The sequence below is a fragment of the Balaenoptera acutorostrata genome, chromosome 18 (assembly GCF_949987535.1).
Source record: "Balaenoptera acutorostrata chromosome 18, mBalAcu1.1, whole genome shotgun sequence".
In the NCBI taxonomy this organism is placed as follows: domain Eukaryota; kingdom Metazoa; phylum Chordata; class Mammalia; order Artiodactyla; family Balaenopteridae; genus Balaenoptera; species Balaenoptera acutorostrata.
In genome coordinates, this window is record NC_080081.1 from 18,301,084 (window position 1) to 18,321,350 (window position 20,267).

Here is a 20,267-nt window from a genome sequence, read left to right on the forward strand (position 1 = left end):
AATTGCTTGTATCAAGTTTTATACAGGAAATACAGCTTTTTGTTTATCAATCATACCTCAACAAAGTGGTTTTAAAACAAAAAAGATTATCCTCCATCAGATAATCAACCAACGCCCCTGTTACACCCACTGACATCCCTCTTTTACTGAGAACTTTAGAAACAGGTGACAATTTGTCTCAGACTCCAGCTCTACCAACAGAGATTCCAAAGTCCAGTGTGTGTGGAAACCCATCCTACAGTCTCAGCATCTTTAACCAGCCTCCACTACACGCAGGCACTCACCTCACAAACACACCCCTGGTATATTTTACCACAATCGGCCCGTCCTTGGCCTCATTTTTTCTCCTGCTACACCCTGAACCCACTGATGCTCATAACATATCCAGAAACTGACCACTTCTTACCACCTGCACTGCCACCACTCAGGTCTAAGCCACCATGACGTCTCTTCTGGAACGTTATAATCATCTCCTAAGTGGGCTTCTCAGTCCACCCTAGCCCCTCTACAGGCCCCTCAACAATTAGACAGAGGTTTCTTTGTTTTGTTTTGTTTTTTTAAATCAAGCCACACCTATGGCTAAAAACTCCTGGTTCAGAAGAAAAGCCTAAGAAGCCCCACACGAGGGCTCCCGTTGCCGCTGCGGTAGCCTCTCCAATCTCCTCCACATCACCCACTGTGCGCCACCCCAAACCAGCCTCCCTGTTGCTATGCCTCTGACATTCAAGGCACACACACTCCTGCATTCGGGTTATTCCCTTTGCCTAGAATGTTTTCCTCCCAGACATCCACAGAGCCAACACCTGCACTTTCTTCAAATCTTTGCTCAAATGCCAACTTTTCTTTGACCAGCCAGTTGAAAGTTGCACCCCTCCCAATCCCACTCCCCTTGCTCCATGCTACTTTATCTCAAAGCATTTAATACATTCTAACTTATATCTGTATTATAAATATGTATTTTCTATTTGCTGAAATGCAACCTTTGAGGATAGGGATCTTTTGTTCATTCACTGAAGCATACCAAGCACTGAGAACTATGCTGGTACTGCGAGGCTGCCCCAGGAATATTTGTGGGAGAATAAATGAATTTCCCGTCACCCATGCTCAACCATGTATCAGCACTTCTCTACTGGAACCCTCTCCCTAGGCAAGAACTAATCAGGGCTAAAAACAGCCATACCATCATGCATACTGGTTTTACTATTAATTAGTTGACTCCAATGTTAGCCTTCTAACTGGATTTTGGTTCATTTTCTTTCCCATTTCCCACCACAGCTATTCAAACCTTCACCACCATACACACACTTCCTATTCCATTTCACACCATCCCCTAGAGCTCCAGCAGGGTCCACTGTCCCTAAGCACATTGCCATAGAGGGTAATCACCCCCAAATTTGGGGTTCAACCAATAAGGCAGAGGAAGAACAAAAGGTTTTCATGTGGCATATGCCACACAACAACCATAGTGAGACACAAATTAATATCTCACGATAAACTACTACTTATGAGGTAGTACGCAAAATGTGAAAAGATACATTGTTGAGTTTTAAAATAATTTCTTTAATATTTTAATAATGCCAATATTTTATCTTTCTTGTAAAAATAATATAAATAAATTGATCATTAAATCATAGCATTACCTAGCTTAGATAAAATTTGGTAGGGCCTTAAAATACATTGGACATTTAATAGAGACAAGTCACCCTTCATAAAACTAAATATGTTGACTCAAAAATAGCTATTAAAAAAAATGATCTATCAAAAGAGCTGGTAAGTGCATCAAGGATATATTTCAACAGAATTTGTTAATGAAACTTATAATCAGTAAAAACATATAATGAAATTATTACTTTTACAGTAATTGTGTTCTTCACATTAAATAAATTTAGATACATTCAAAGGATCCCTCAATCTTTACCTTTCTACCAGCCTCTTATAAACAGGGAAATACCCTACTTTCAATATTAAAACTGCTTCCTGTTAGAAATATTAATTCCAAGACACACACTGACAAAATATATTAGCTGACATCATCAAAAAAAATCCATATTCAGATGTTAAATGCACAAAGCTAATCTGGGGGTGGGGGAAAGCATGAATTTCACTTTTTAATATCATGTACATTTTAGATTGCATTATCAACATAATGAAAAAGTTTGTTCATGGAGTAAAAGGTTTTTAAAAGAATTCATAAATATTACATTACAAAGTGAGTGTCAACCACACATTAGTGACATCACAAGTTTCCCTTGAAGTTTACTGCCACACAATATTTAGAAAAATTTGATATTAATTCAGCTTATTTTCTTTTTTTATATATTTAGTTATAAGCAAAATGAGAAAAATATTTTAAAGAAAACATATTTTGAATCTTCTAAAAATGCCTGATTAACTTTAATAGCCTATTACTACTTTTGGAAGTAAACACTTCTAAGATAAATGAGCTCTGTTTCAAAAGTAGTTAATAATTGTTTCTTTCTTTCCATAGATTACTAATGTTATCAACATTAACATTTGAAAATATAAAACAGACTCAATCTAAATACTAGGGAAAAAAAGATTATATACCTTGTCTACACTTTATAAAAGGTCACAGTAATTTGTATGAATGTAGGATTTAGGAAATTCATTGTTTCTAAAATATCTAACAGACAATAGGTTGATCAACAAGTACTAAGTTTAGAGAGTAGAATGGTGCTTAGCAGGGGCTGGAGGGCAGAGAAATGACCCTGGTCAAAGAGTATAAACTTCTAGTTACAAAATGATTAAATTCTGGGGATATAATGAACATCACTGTGATTACAGTTAACAGTACTGTAGTATATACTTGAAAATTGTGGAAAGAGTAGATCTTAAATGTTCTTGCTGCAAAAAAGAACTGGTAATTATGTGACTTGATGGAGGTGTTAGCTAACACCACAGTGGTACCCATGTTGCAATACATAAGAGTATCAAATCAATGGGTTGTACATCTTACATTTACACAATGTCAATTATATCTCAATAAAGCTGGGGAAATTTTTAACATAAAAAGATAAAAGGTTTTTTAGCCTAAAAGAAAAGTATTTCTTTTAAATGCACCCTCAAGAGCCACGTGATGGTTGCTATTTCCATGCTCATATAATAAATGTAGGAACCAGAAGATCCCCTCATCTCACCATCTGAGGAGAAGAGCAGAGTATCACAAAAGGAAGTGGGAGATACAAGGGCCAGAGAGAATGATGTGAGGATGGTAGTTCCATGGATTGATGGTGGAGGGTGGGCTAGAAAACACTTGCAAACATAGGAATCCATGTTCAATTTGAAATTATTTGTGATTTTTAGATTTCACCTTCCTTTATCACCATCGTCTCATAAAATTTAGTTTATACATACAACTTAGGTTAATGTGTGTACATGTATGTGTGTGTCTATGGAAGTGGTAATTAAGAAAAAAATTTTCATACTGAATTAATATGATAGAAAATATACACAAAAGCAAATGAAAAAAAGCAGGGAAGCAGAGGCAGGAGTAACCATGAGACTGCAGACTGTGGAAATGTGCAGAAAACTTCTGGAGAGCTTGAATTGCCATAGAATATGGAAAGAAATTTGAATTATTTTAGCTAAAACATTAAGACGTGGCAATATCTGTACCTAGAAGAAAAATTTTAATACATACAGAAACACTCACAACATGGTACATATCCCCTAAGTGTGTATACAGATTCACAAGACATATTCATAAGAGAAAATAAAGAACATGCAAAATAAAGAAGTATTTTTGGAAAGACATTCAGATACCCCAGTAATTAGGGAACTGCACGTTTTGAAAACAAGATACCATTTCACATCTATTAGTTCATCAAATTTTATTTTAAAATTCTTTTAACTTAAATTTTTTTTTTAATTTTTTTAGAATTTTTTTAAAATTCTGACAATAATTTCAGAATTATTGGGAAGTGTTGGGAAGGATGTGGAATAAGGACAAAGCACACCAACTGCTTGTGGGAGTTTAAATAGGTTCAGCTCCTTAGAAGAGTAATTCTGCAATACCTGGTCAAGTTGACAAGGTCACAGCCTATAAGCCACAATTTCACTTCTACATATAAACCCTAGAGAAACACATGCCCTTGGAGACATGAACAAGAATGTTTGTTGCAGCACTACAAGTGCAAATATAAGTTGGGAATGATTAAAATGTCCATCACAGGTAGGGTAAATAAATGCCACATATCTATAAAAAGAAACTTTATAAATCAATTCACATAGATGAATAAGAGATAGAGGGACAGATAAATCTCAAAAACATAGCTAGTTGTAACCTCCCACATGTCCTGGCCTTTACTCAATACATAGTTACCTTTTAAGAATCATCCCTTGTGATCCCTCATGTAAAAGTAAGATTAAACTAATATGGAGATAACAAAATGATAAAGACCCTGATGAAATGCCAACTCATCTTCTAGGCAATAAATGCACAGTTCTCACATTGAAAAGATTTAACTGAAAATGTATTTAATATAAAATCAAGAAAGAATTGTTTAGCCTACCATAAGCAGGTTACTGTGCTTTCTAGGTAAGATTATCATAGCAATAGGTGATATTATCATAACCTATCATCAGTCAGAATTAAAACACCTAAAAGTTTACTTCCTAAAATTTAAAAAAGAAATATGGCAAAGTAACCTCTTGGTTCTACACTTCAATGTGTTTCCACACTTAGTTCTACGCTTTTCAATTTTTCTGCTTCATGCAAAGCAAGCTTTATTTCCAGCTGAAAAGTAATTTAAGCTGTTGGAACTTTCATCCAGAATATATTAAAATTAGTCATTTTCATAATTATTAGCAGCTTGCTGACACAGATTCAAAAGAAACAATTTTTAACATTTCAGAGATACAAGACAGTTGGATAAAGACCAATTGCACTGGTGGCTGCCGTGTGAGATAACACACTAAACCACGCGCTGCTTCAAACTAAGGGGAAAATGCAATCACATTCAGAATACACCACCGACAGAAACATTACAATGTGCTCCTTCCTAGTTATTGGGGGGGGGGGGGCGGCATATGCCATGAAGCTTGTGAGATCTTGAACCCAGGCCCTCGGCAGTGAAAGTGCTGAGTCCTAACCACTGGACAGCCAGGGAATTCCCTCCTTCTTAGTTTATAAAATCAGTAAACAAATGTTGGCATATCAGTAGCCTGAAGGAGCCAATAAAAGTAAAATAGATTGAAAATTTGGGCAAGGTACAATCTAAGCACCTGGCGGTGCTGGCACTTAGTAGGTACTCAACAGAGATATTAAATGCATGAAGGGGAGGGAAGGATGAAGGGGGAGAGGGAGAGAAGAACTCTTTCATTTTATTTCAGAACCAGATTCCTGCTAAGTATCATTCATCCATTCATTCATTTATCCATGTATTCATGCAGTTCATTTAATTACATTTGCTGAGTATCTGCTCTAGGTGCTAGAGAAAGAGAAAAGCCAACACGTCTCCTCAGCACTGCCAGTCTAAGGCTACCTGTTCTCTTACCCTTGGGCCTTTGATCAGGTAATTCTCACTGTTAGAAATAACACTGTTCCTTTATCCTTGCACATAATGCTCTTCCAAGGAATAATTTTAAATATTGTTCACCTCTGTAAAGCATAACAAAAGTGAACAAAATAAGATTAATGTACTCCAGGCCTGCTACTGTAACATTTATATAAATCTACTCATCTTCTCATACATTAAGATATTCAAATATTCACTACATCCTTGTGCCTTCGACTATATGTATGTGGATATGTACATACATTTTACACCGGTTTTACAGTAGCTATACACTAGCTATACACTTCACAGCAGGTAATATCTGTTAGTGTAAAAGAGGACAATACTTTAATTACATTCACATTCTCACTCTTAATTTGCCTGCTTTTTAAACAAAGATATTTAATTTTGAACACATTCCTATATTTCATTAAAAATAGGAATGTAATTTTTATTAAAGTCCTAAATCTAACATTTCAACCCAAGAGGACAAGCTTACCAATCTTTCATGTACTTTTAATCAAGAATGAAAATTTAATTAGCCCAGAGAATGAAATCGTCAACAAAAATATTAACCTCTTCTTGTTCTAGATATTATTCATCACTGAGTCTTTTGTGATAATGCACACTTTTTAAATGCCATATAAAAAACTGGAAACTTCCAGAATAAAGACTTAGTATATACCACATATTTTAGAAATATGTGAGCTATTTGAAGATGAGAGAAATAGGAAAAGATCTATCTCTAAGGAAAGATAAAACTTCTTAACCTTATCTTTATAACGTTTAAACAAAAGACAAGCTTCGTATTCTCCCAAATATTCCTTCAGTTTATTTTTGAAAATTGTGCTGAAAATTTTGTATAGTTTTAAATTGAAGAAAACAAAAACTAAGCCCTATTCTCTTATTTAAACAGAGATTTTAAAACTGACAAATTTGAAAGCTGGGTAGGAGTTGCTTTTTTTACAGTGGTTGACACATTCTCTGTCAACTTCCTTTATTTCTTCATGAGTCACACCAAACTTTAGTGTATAAATAAATAAAACATTTATAAAAAATATTTGCAAAATTTTTTTTCTTTTTTAAAGTATGATCTCTATTTTTATTTATTTTTTATACAGCAGGTTCTTATTAGTCATCTATTTTATACATATTAGTGTATACATGTCAATCCCAATCTCCCAATTCATCCCACCACCACCACCCCCTACCACCCTGCAAAAGGTTTTTAAGGCAGGCGATCCCACACTCATAAAGCAGCTGAAGGGAAACAAACTCTTTCACATTATTGCAGGCTGCCCGCTTTATTCACGAACATAATCAAGCCCCTGAAAATGAAGAGCAGTTGTTGCCTGCACTGCGGCGAATACAGCAGTCTCTGTGCAAACAGCACCACTAATTTATGAAGAGCAACAGACACAGGGATACCCGCTTGCTCCTTTCATCTTATCAAACGCTGTATGCTACGTGAATGACAACCCATAGGACACAGTGAACCCCAGGTCGTACTTACGGGTTCTTCCAAAAACATATCTTTGTTTGCCTGTTTTATTTTCAGGAAACCTATAACAAACACCTTAACTGAAAAAAGTAGAATTATCCCAGTAAGGAGGCTGATTCCAATCCCAGTGATATTACCTTCCAGGGCTAAATTCCAGAGCTGAATGTGGGCTGTACGTGGACTAACTTTATGTCTTCTGGTACCAGTTGCCGGCACTGTCTCCTCTCTTCGGAGCAATCCCAACCTCCCAGCCTTCATCTTACAGTCGTGTGGGGTCCGCTGCACCCACACACCCAAGTGGTCATCCCCACCAGTCATATCCGAAGGTTTACTTCAAAAACATGCTCCCGTGGAACCCCGTAAGATCTATGAGAGAAGGGACCATACTACATCCCAGTATATGGGATTTTAGCCACAATATGGTTAAAAGGACAGGGTAGTACTGTTGAAGTAGGAAATATAAGTGAAATATTAAAAAATAAAAAGATCGAAATGTAGCACATCTACTTACATCTACTTACAGGACTTAAGCAGTGAAATGATTTCCTCCATTAAATTGCTCTCAAGCAGACTAAGTTTCCCACTAAAATGTATTAGCTTCTTTCTTCTTAGGAAAAACAAAGGCTGATTTGTGTTCAGACATTTTAATTACATAGAAACTAGACAGAGGGCTTTTACTTATTGATAAAGTAGCCTGTTCAGTCATGATACAGCAAATGTGATCTCTCAAATGGCTTTTAGCACATATATTTAGCTTGTTTTTACGGAACTAAGCCTAAAGCTACTTATTCTATTCATTAAATTAAAAGCAGGTATTCTTCTTGTAAGAGAATTTGTTCCAGTAAAGTTAGCCTTTAGGAAAATTTCTTCTAAAGCTGTCTTGCCTTCTCATGATTCTTAAATAAAATTGACATGCCACAAAGGGAGAACATGACAATTTATTATAACAAATTATATTTAAGAAAGGCCCTACTTTTTTCACTTTTATAATTGATATTTAAATACACAGCAAAACTTACCCTATTAAATATATCAGGTACAATTTATTAAACAAAAAATAACAAAAATTATACATAATATTACCTGACACTCCAGTAGAGATAATCTCATGTCCTTATACTACTGATAAGTTGTCACCAAACTTTTAGCAATATCACCAAAAGTTTTCAGCAGCCTAAACCCATGTTAAAAGTCTAAACATTCCAGGTTTTATATTTTTCCCAATCGTTTGAGTTTAATGTGCTCTATCTTGATCAACTTATCCAACAATAGGTGAAAAGGTTTTTAGAGTCTATTTGAAGACAGAAGAAAATGTTCAACTACCATTCATTGAGTCCCTATGTGATAGTAACTGCTGGCACTTTCTTTCACCTATATGGTTAACACTGCTATCCAAAAAAGTACGTTTGATTTGTCATGATCTTCTTCGGCCATACCTTCTTACTTGGAGGGATTTAGTTTTGATATTAAAAGATGAGAAATCATAATGAAGCTTCCCTGTTCAAAAATCTTTAATGACTCTCTCAAACTCAAGTTGATGTTTTAAGTCTTCTTCCACGTGAGTCCAACTTACCTTTTCAAGCATATGGTCCACAATTCCCATCCACAACTCCCTGTTTTGGTAAGGTTGATTTATTCACTGCCCCCTTTATCTCTAAAATGTATTTTCCATATTGTACACACTATCATTTTCATAAGAAAAAATCATTACATCACTTTCTGTGGGTGGTTAATATCTTCTAGTTCAGTCAGTTCAAGCCACCAATCTTTGCTTAAAAGGCATATCAATATATTTGCCTCCAACAATTTCACATGAATAAATTCCATAACATAAATAAGGTTGTTTTCTAAGACATCTAAAAATATTACTGGATTAAAACATCTTAAAATCTGACATGTCACAATTTCTATAAAAAAAATCATCAATTCATCATGAGCTACAATTTAATTCAACTTAAATTCTGTCCTGATTTATTACATTTATTTTATTTAATAAGTTGAGTTTTAAAAATTAATCAACCTTGTGATTTAGTTCTGTATGTAAACAAAGCACAAATTATTTAAATAGATTGACATTAATATACTTATTAAAAAGGAATACTAGCAGAAGTTATATTTTGCATTGAACAAAAGCAATAACTTTGTTTGAAAAGCAGTGTAATCTAAATATTTTCATTCTAATCATATACAGAATAGCTAATGCTTTATAAAAGGAAAAATAAATTAAGCTATTTTATTGTAGCAATAAGGAATTGTACAGAGGAGATGACTAAAATAAGAAAAAGATCATCTGTTTTCCAATGTGTGTTGTAATTTTATAACCCATTAATTTTATTTCTGAATATATTGTTTGAATTAAGGTTGAGTTCTGGCCATAGCTGACCCTTAAACATCCAATTAATATTTCCTATTTTACTATTTATCAGACTTGTCTACCCTTCGATATATCACACTGGTGTTCTTAGGAAAATCACATGAAGTAGTAGAGGAAAAAATTAGACAAATATTTTTTAAATATGTTTTTGAAAATGAATCTATTATTACCCAGTTAAAAGTGATGAGACTGTTTTATAAACTATTTTAATAAAATCTAATAATCATGTCTGTTCATACTGAAGTAAAACCATGGGTCAGAGTATTGTGGGATTTGGCAGAACCCCCAGAAAGGCATAAATTTCACTAACGTTACAGACTCTACTCCAAGTCGATTTATATGCCCCAGAATGACCTCAGAAACAAGCTGTGAAGAAAAAGCTAAAACCTCATTTTATACCAGAATAATATGCAAAGACAAAGAAGTAAACCTAGACAAATTTACCAGTACAATAATAATAATAGGTAAATTACATAGCAAGATTTATGCTCAGTTTCAGAAATCAAGATACATTTACCTTGAAAGGCAGCTGCGTTTCGAGATATCAGAAACTTTAATGTAGAGCTGGATGTTTGAAGCACCTGCTGCATATCTTGGAGAGCTGCGATTTGATAACTTTCCTCCATCTTCCTGGAGCAACATGCAGGTTTTTTGGCTATGCAAACCTGAAGATCAGGCCCTGGAATACATAGAATATTTTTCATAATAATTACCTGTTCATTTAACAAACATTACATGTTATGTATCTGACATTAATGATCAGCACTGCACATTACAGGTTCATGTTCTATATGCCCACCAGCAAAATGATACCAGTGGGTCGACACCAGCCTTAGGATACCCTGGACCCCACAGCAAGCTGTGCCAGGAACTGGCCCCATCCACCGGCAGGCAAAAAACACAAACACAGGAAGGTTAAAAAATATGCTACTAAACAACAAATGGATCACTGAAGAAATCAAAGAAGAAATCAAAAAATACCTAGAGACAAATGAAAATGAAAACACAACAATCTAAAATCTATAGGATGCAGCAGAAGAAGTTCTAAGAGTGAAGTTTATAGCAATACAAGCTTACTTCAGGAAACAAAAAAAAAAACTCAAAAGAACAACCAAACCTTATACCTAAAGGAACTAGAAAAATAAGAACAATGACAACAACAACAAAAAACAATGTTAGTAGAAGGAAAGAAATCATAAAGCAGAAATAAATGAAAGAGAGAATTTGAAAAAAAAAAAAAAAGTAGAAAAGATCAATGAAACTAAGAGCTGATTCTTTGAAAAGATAGACAAAATTGATAAACCATTAGCCAGACTCATCAAGAAAAAAAGCATGAGGGCCCAAATTAATAAAATTAGAAATGAAAAAGGAGAAGTTACAACTGACACCACAGACATACAAAGGGTCACAAGAGATTACTACAAACAATTATAGCCCAATAAAATGGGCAACCTAAAAGAAATGGACAAATTTCTAGAAATGCACAATATCCCAAGACTGAACCAGGAAGAAACAGAAAATATGAAGAGTCTAACTACCAGTAATGAAACTGAATCAGTAATAAAGAAAAAAAAAAGTAGTTCAGGATGGCTTCACAGGTGAATTCTACCAAACATTTAGAGAAGAGTTAACACCTATCCTTCTCAAACTATTCCAAAATATTGCAGAGGAAGGAAGCTTTGGAACTCATTCTACAAACACAGCATCACCCTGATACAAAAACCAGGCAAAGGTATCACAAAAAGAAAATTACAGGTGAATATTGCTGTTGAAAATAGATGCAAAAATCCTCAACAAAGTATTAGCAAACCAAATTTTCAATATTATATTAAAAAACTCATACATCATGATCAAGTGTAATTTATCCCAGTGATGAATGGATGGTTCAATATCCCCAATCAATCAATCAGTGTGATAACCACATTAACATATTGAAGAATAAAAATCATATGATCATCTCAATAGATACAGAAAAAGCTTTTGACAAAATTCAACATCCATTTATGATAAAAACACTCCAGAAAGTGGGCAGAGAGGAAACATATCTCAACATAGTAAAAGCCATATATGACAAACCCAAGCTAACATAATACTCAATGGTGAGAAACTAAAAGCATTTCTTCTAAGATCAGGTACAAGAAAAGGATATCCACTCTTGCCACTTTTATTCAACATAGTGTTGGAAGCCCTAGCCACAGCAGCAGACAAGAAAAAGAAACAAAAGGAATCCAAACTGGAAAGGAAGAAGTAAAACTGTCACTGTATGCAAATGACACGATACTATACATAGAAAATCTTCAAGACACCATCAAAAACCTACTAGAGCTCATCAATGAATTCAGTAAATTTGCAGGATACAAAATTAATATACAGAAATCTGTTGCATTTCTATACACTAACAATGAACTATCAGAAAGAGAAATTAAGGAAACAATTTCATTTACAATCACATCCAAAAGAATAAAATATCTAGGAATAAACCTACCTAAGGAGGTAAAAGACCTGTACTCAGAAAACAATAAGACACTGATGAAAGAAATTGAAGACAACATAAACATATGGAAAGATATACCATGTTCATGGATTAGGAGAATTAATATTATTAAAATGACCATACTGGGCTTCCCTGGTGGCGCAGTGGTTGAGAATCTGCCTGCTAATGCAGGGGACATGGGTTCGAGCCCTGGTCTGGGAAGATGCCACATGCCACGGAGCAGCTGGGCCCGTGAGCCACAATTGCTGAGCCTGCGCGTCTGGAGCCTGTGCCCCGCGACGGGAGGGGCCGCGATAGAGAAAGGCCCGCGCACCGCGATGAAGAGCGGTCCCCGCACCGCGATGAAGAGTGGCCCCCGCTTGCCGCAACTGGAGAAAGCCCTCGCACGAACCGAAGACCCAACACAGCCAAAAATAAATAAATAAATAAATAAATAAATAAATAAATAAATAAGAAAATCCTTTTAAAAAAAAAAAAAAAAAAAAATGACCATACTACCCAAGGCTATCTACAGATTCAATGCAAGCCCTATCAAAATACCAAGAGCATTTTTCACAGAACTAGAACAAATAATTTTAAAATGTGTTTGGAAACACAAAAGTCCCTGAATAGCCAAAACAATCTTATAAAGAAGAACAGATCTGGAGGAATCATGCTCCCTGATTTCAAACTATACTACAAAGCTACAGTAATCAAAACAGTATCGTACTGGCACAAAAACACATACATATATCAATGGAACAGAATAGAGAGTCCAGAAATGAACCCACAATTACATGGGCAATTAATTTATGACAAAGGAGGCAAGAATATACAATGGGGAAAAGACAGCCTCTTCAATAATGGTGTTGGAAAAACTGGACAGTGACACACAAAAGAATCAAACTGGCTACCCTCTCACACCATGCACAAAAATAAATTCCAAATGGGTTAAATACCTAAATATAGGGCCTGAAACCATAAAGCTTCTAGAAGAAAACATAGACAGTAAGCTCTTTGATATCTATCTTAGCAATATTTTGTTGGGTATGTCTCCTCAGGCACGGGAAACAAAAACAAAATAAATAAATGAGCCTATGCCAAACTGAAAAGCTTTTGCACAGCAGAGAAAACTATCGACAAAATGAAAAGGCCCCCACTGAACGGGAGAAGATATTTGTAACTGATATATCCAATAGGGGTTAATATCTAAAATCTTCAAAGAACCCATACAACTCAATATCAAAAAAACTAACAACGCAGTTAAAAAATAGACAGAGGTTCTGGATAAACATTTTTACGAAGAAGACATACAGATGGTCAACAGACACATGAAAAGATGCTCAAGATCACTAATCGTCAGGGAAATGCAAACTAAAACCATAATGAGATCTCACCTCACATTGTCCGAATGGCTATTATCAAAAAGACAGCAAATAACAAGTGTTATCAAGGATGTGGAAAAAAGGGAACCCTTGTGCATTGTTGACGAGAATGTAAATTGGTGTAGCTGCTATGGAAAACAGTATGGAAATTCCTCAAAAAATGAAAAATAGAACTACTATATAATCCAACAATTCTATCCCTGGGCATTTATTCGAAGAAAACAAAAACACTAATTTGAAAAGATATATGCACCCCTATACTCATTGCAGCATTATTTACAATAGCTAAGATATGGAAGCAACATAAGTGCCCATCAATAAATGAATGGATAAATAATGTGATATATATATATATATATATCATATGTGATATATATATCATATGTGATATATATATAGAGTTACTCAGTCATGAAAAAGAATAAAATCTTGCCATTTGTGACAACATGAATAGAACTAGAGAGTATTATGCTAAGTGAAATAGATCAAACAGTAAAAGACAAATACTGTATGATTCCACTTATATGTGGAATCTAAAAACCAAAACAAATGAACAAACACAACAAAACAGAAACAGACTCATAAATACAGAAAACAAACAGGTGGTTGCCAGAGGGGAGGGGAATAGGGAAAGAAAGAAATAGGTGAGGGAGATTAAGAGGTACAAACTTCCAGTTGTAAAATAAATGAGACACAGGTATGAAATGTAAAGTGTGGGGAATATAGTCAATGACTACATAATATCTTTTTATGGTGACATATTGTAACTAGACTTATGGCAATTATTTTGAAATGTATTGAAATATCAAATCATTATGTTGTGTAACAGGAACTAACATAGAGTTGTACACCAATTGTACTTCAAAAACAAACAAACTCATAGAAAAAGAGATCAGATATGTACAGGGAGTTGGAGAAGGGGGAACTGGATGAAGATAGTCAAAAGGTACAAACTCCCAGTTATAAAGATAAGTAAGTACTAGAGATGTAAAGTACAATGTGATAAATATAAATAACATCATTGCATGTTATATATGAAAGTTAAGAGAGTAAATCCTAAGAGTCTTACCACAAAGAAAAAATTTTTTTCTATTTCTTTGATTTTGTATCTACAAGAGAAGATAGATGTTCAGTAAACTTATCGTGATAACCATTTCATGATGTATGCAAGTCAAATCATTATGCTGTATACCTTAAACTTATACAGTGTTGTATGTCAACTGTATCTCAATAAAACTGGAAGGAAATAAAAGCTACAATGAGATACCACCTCACACCCATTAGAATGACTACTATGAAAAATACAGATAATAACAAGTGTTAGCGAGGATGTAGAGTTATTAGAACACTTGTGTACTGTTGGCTGGAATGTGAAATGGTAAAACCACTGTGGAAAACAATATGGCAGTTACTCAAAAACCTAAAAGTAGAATTACCATATGATCCAGCAATTCTACTTCTGTATACATACCCAAAAGAATTGAAAACAGTCTTGAAGAGATATTTGTACACCATATTCTCAGCATATTATTCATGATAGCTAAAACATGGAAGCAACCCAAGTGTCCATGGATTGATGAATGGTAAGCAAAATATGGTATATACATACACTGGAATATTATTCAATCTTAAAAAGGAAGGAAATTCTGACTTATGCTACAACATGGATGAACCTTGAGGACATTACACTAGGAGAAATAAGCCAGTCACAAAAACACAAATATAACTCCACTCATATGAGGTTCTTAGGATCACCAAAATCATAGAGACAGAAAGTAGAATGGTGGTTGGCTGGGGCTGGGCAGAGGGGGGAGACTGGGGACTTACTGTTTAATGGGGACAGAGTGTCAGTTTTGCAAGATGAAAAGAGTTCTGGAGGTAGATGGTGGCAGTGGTTTGTATAACACAAACGTATTTAGTACCACTGAACTGTGCACTTATAAAGTGGTTAAGATGGTAAATTTCATACTTTACTGCAATAAAAAAAAAATTAGGAACAAATCTTGCTAGTATGATTAACAACTCTTATCCTAGACAGGAGCCCAGGGCAAGCCCCGTTATCCATAGCAGGTACGCTAGAGAACAGAGAAAAAGGTATGCGGCGTGGAATAGTGCCTAAAGAGGACAACCCTGAGGGTGCATCATGGGGTGAGCCTCAGGGCATCCCAAGCCTACCCAGGTTTCAGGACAATTGTATTTACATGGCCCAATATAATACAGTTCTTCCCCAATTTTAGGGTAGGAGTAAGGGTTATGGTCTTTGATCTCTGCAGAGTTTCACAGCTTCCACATTAGCTCTTCACTGACCAACTGTAGATCAGCAAACATAAAATATGCAAATGTGCATGTGTGTACACACACACACACACACACACACACACACACAACAGCCACCTTTCAAACTCCTCCTTTTCCACACAGATTCAGCCTCAGGCTTCAGTTTGTGTAAGTTAGACAAATAAACAGCAGCGTGCTTGAGCATTGCACAAAGGCTCAGACACATAAAATGTGTCACAGTAGGTAACATCTTGGCAATTGTTTTTTATTTATATTGCCTAAAGTTATACAAAGGCAAACTCTACTTCAAACAGTAAAATTGACTTAAAGAAAATAAAGTTATCTTCTCAGCTTTCTTCCTAAATGGAAAGATTGAGGAATTAAGAGTTCAGAGAAAAACAATGATAGAGACTGGGGAAGAGAACCAGTGAATAAATATTAAAGGATATAAACATATTTGGTACAGGAAAGACTGCTAGGGAATAAAAATAATGATAATAGTAACAACAACAATAATAGAATCTCTCTCCAGAATTTAAATACCTAACATCACTTTGCTAGATCACATTCTTAAACATGGCCCAAGAAGGCCCCAAGTTGGACCACTTCTTCCTTCCCTCCTGCTCCAGCCTCATCTCAAGTAACATCAGCCATTGTACTCTACCCTTCACACACCAGCCTTCTTTTATTTCCTCATATTCACCAAGTGCCCTCTTTCCACAGAGCCATTCTGCATGCTCTTCCCTCCGTCTTAGACAGTCTTGCGGCAAACACACACCTTCCCCGACTTCATTCCCATCTATTTTTCTTTAGATCTTAATTCAGTCTTCCCACAGGAACTTTCCTGAACCCCACCGACAGCTCCAGTCCCTACTCTATGCCTCTGGACTGCCCCTCATTCCTCTTCATTGCACTTATCATGGTTGCAGTGTTATGTTCCTAAATGTGATTACTAATTAATTAGTTCCCTCATCTGTACTACAAAGTTCCAAGTGCAGGAACTTTTACTCATTATCGTATGCCAGTTGTCCAGCTCAGAGCCTAGTATAATGCATCATAAACACTCAATTTTCATTCATTAAACCAACAATCAAGGATCTACCATGTATACGCGTTATCTCATTTAGTCGTCACTTTAACCTTATGACATAGGTACCATAACTACCACATTTTACTTGTGAGGAAATGGAGACATAAAGAGGCTTTAAAAGCTGCCCAGTGACACATACTTACATAATACGAAACGGTGGAGCTGGTGTTCGGAAACAGGCAGAGTGATTTCCAAGCTATCATATTCACCACCACTCTACTGAGAGGAAAGCGATGGCCTTCAATCTATAAATGGTTTGTGTACAGACAAACCTGACCATTTTCAATTCCTGTTTCTAAAGAAGTCATCTGTTTGGAAAGTTGCAAGAAAATACATTTTAGGTTAGGAACCATCCAAGGAGTTTTATTCAAAAATAAAAATAGGCTAAAATATAAAGTTATAGAGTTGCCATTTGCCTTTGTGCCCAATTTTCTTTAATTTTTTTTTTTAATTTATTTTCTTGGCTGCATTGGGTCTTCGTTGCTGAGCGTGGGCTTTCTCTAGTTGTGGCAAGCAGGGGCTACTCTTTGATGTCGTGCGCGGGCTTCCCATTGCGGTGGCTTCTCTTGTTGTGGAGCAGGGGGTCTAGGTGCATGGGCTTCAGTAGTCGCAACACGCGGGCTCAGTAGTTGTAGTGTGCAGGCTCTAGGGCGTGTGGGCTTCAGAAGTTGTGGAGAGCAGGCTCAGTAGTTGCAGCTCATGGGCTCTAGAGAGTAGACTCAGTAGTTGTGGCACACGGGCTTAGTTGTTCCGTGGCATGTGGGATCCTCCTGGACCAGGGATCGAACCAGTGTCCCCTGCATTGGCAGGCAGATTCTTAATCACTGCACCAACAGGGAAGTCCCTGTGCCCAATTTTAAATGGTGGAAAGTACGCTTAGAAAGATGCTGCAAATTACCTTGACCGCTTTCTAAACATATGTAGAAGAGAAACCATCATGTCTCAGCACACTCTGAATAAGCATGGCTAGCAACTTAGACAACTTAGAGCAAACACATCCCTCAAGTTGATGAGGATCTGCATTGATTAATCCAGACTTTCATTTAGCATCTTGGAAGTTGGTAATGCCAACATAAAACTAAACTCCAAACCAAATCAAGACTATAATTCAAAGACCTAGTTATATCTAATTGGCACGATATTTTTATCAGTAGTAACTTAAGAGTTAGGGTCGCAGTGGAGAGGGAAAAGAGTCCACAAGAAACTAGTTCCCTTGTTTCCTGTGTCAGTCCAAAAGACAGGCAAGATGAACTACACATCCTCAGGGAAAGGACCATATCTTACATTTTATTCACAGTGTAAGCACAAAGGACATAATAAGATGCTTGTTGATCAAATGCCCAGACTTCAGTTCTCCCATTGTAAATAGAACTAGCATCATAAGAAAGCAAAGCCAAATGGACCCCAAATAGATACTACCTGGTAACAAGATATATTTTTAAACTATTTCAAAGCCTGGCTTCAAAGAACATGGCATAACCGAGTATGCTTATGAAACAACAAGAGTACGCAACGCAAGCTCAGGTGCAGCAGCCGTGTTTCTGATCAGTAAAACCAAACTCTGCGAGAATTAAAGTGCTAAAAACAAAATGAAACTAAAAATAAAACAGCAGGTTCCTTACTGAAGGGGCCCTCGACCAGAATTATGGGCTTTTCTGGATTGCCTACCCAGAAGCAGCAGTACTGGTTACTATGTTTTCCTTTCTGTTCCCCCACTTAAGAACTGTTAACAGCCATCTACCTGCTTGTGTACTTTTGTTAATATGTTAAAACAGGAACATTGGGAGGCATTCTGGAAAGACAGTGGCAGTGGCAGCATAGTTTTCACGATCTCCAGATCCCCACACGGACCAGATAGAACAACTTGAAATCAAATCCAAAAGATACAACTAAACTAGGTGACGTAATATCCCCACAACCTTCAAAATATATGTGGAGTGGGGAAAAAACAGCAACAGCCACAGATCTTCACAGTATCAGAGTCTGGGCAGGAGAGAGAAAAATGAAGCAGAGGGATAATGTCTGAAGGACCTAAGGACAGATGAAGCCCCAAAGAGCCAACCAGAATTCACAAGAAAGCACAGTGGACCAATTTGTGAACAGCAGCTGAAATGGAGAGTTTTGCCCTCTCGATCACTGGATGTGTGCAAAGGAGCCAAGATTAAAATGAATGAATTAGCAGGAGCAATCCAGACCCCTATGAACTCTCCAAAGAGATCCAGCAGGCTCCTTTCCAGGGAAGAACCCCATGCAGAAGAGAAACGTCTGGAAGTGGAATTAAAATTCAACAGAAGAAGGAGTTAAGAGACATACACAGAGAAGGTCCAGACCAAAGTGGGAAGGGAAATAATTCCAGGAAATTTCAGAAAACATGCAGCCATACTTTTAAACACTACACAAAACCAACAGAAGAAGAAACTCTGTAAAGTCACAAAAACTATTCTGAAGTCTATTTCAACCTAAATTTCCAAGGAAAAAAACCAACTTCACGTGAACTGAACATCAAAAAATATTGAGGTCAAATCTCACACAGAGTTATTACAATAAAAAAGGGAATAAGGAACAGAATAACATCCCTACAGACAAAGAAAGCATGCCAGAAAGACATGCCCTCCCCCCCACAAAAAAAAAAAAAATTCAGCCATGCTATTTCAAAACAAGCTAAAAGATGACATAAAACATGAAAGAACAGCACAAATCAGAATTTTAAAAATTCAGATATGAGGTGACAGTACTCAGGAAAGAATTAAAGATGAAAGAAAAACATTCTGAAGAGAAGACTAAACTAGAAGAAACACAGGAGCCAATCACACAAAGGTAATACCTTAAGAGAAGCAGAGGGTGGAAAATAAGGAATTGTGAAAAATCAAAAAGAATGAAAGGATTTGAAAGACAGTGACAAAAAAAATATTGTTTATAATGTAAACCCCTGAAGAAGAAAACAGGACAAATACTAAAACCTGTATTTTATTCTATGCTGAAACTGTTGTGAGGGTGAAATGGGATAAAACAAATAAGTAATTATGGACTATCCAAATTCTGTTCTCTAATTCTATCCTGTATCCTTGAAAATCAGGATTTTTTTAGAGAAGAAGAAAAGAGATACAGACATAATAAAGGTTAAGTAAAACTCTGCAAAATAGCTAGCTAGTGGGAAGAAGCCGCATGGCACAGGGAAATCAGCTCTGTGCTTTGTGATCACCTAGAGGGGTGGGATAGGGAGGGTGGGAGGGAGAAGCCAGAGTGAGGGGATATGGGGATATATGTATACATATAGCTGATTCACTTTGTTATAAAGCAGAAACTAACACACTATTGTAAAGCAATTATACTCCAATAAAAATGTTAAAAAAAAAAAAAGACCATAAAGATATCAAAAACAAAAAACAAAAAACTCTGCAAACTTGACTTAAGGTAGCAATATGAAAGCATGAAGAAATTTACCTTTAAAAAACTATATTTCCTAGTTTCACTGAAAAGGCCTAGGAACAATGAATAACTGAGTGGCAAAGGGTCCCCCTTGTGCCCAGGTTATAATCTTGAAATACCAATACTCTCAAAAAGAAGTCAGTGCTTCTCTAAGAAATGCCTCCCTCTAGGTCTGGGGCAGGAAAGAGATAAGATGACAGACTAGCTAAAGCATCTTGTTCA

At 36.0% G+C, this 20,267-nt stretch overlaps 1 protein-coding gene across 1 annotated transcript in view; it reads right to left on the reverse strand.

Annotated features, from left to right (window-relative positions):
• The window catches only part of GPC5 (glypican 5), a 658,111-nt gene that overhangs the window by 600,918 nt on the left and 36,926 nt on the right, over positions 1-20,267 (reverse strand). Inside the window, exon 2 of the mRNA XM_007196859.3 lies at positions 9,909-10,070. Within this exon, the coding sequence (XP_007196921.2) occupies positions 9,909-10,070 (162 nt within the window). The remainder of the gene's footprint in view (positions 1-9,908; positions 10,071-20,267) is intronic.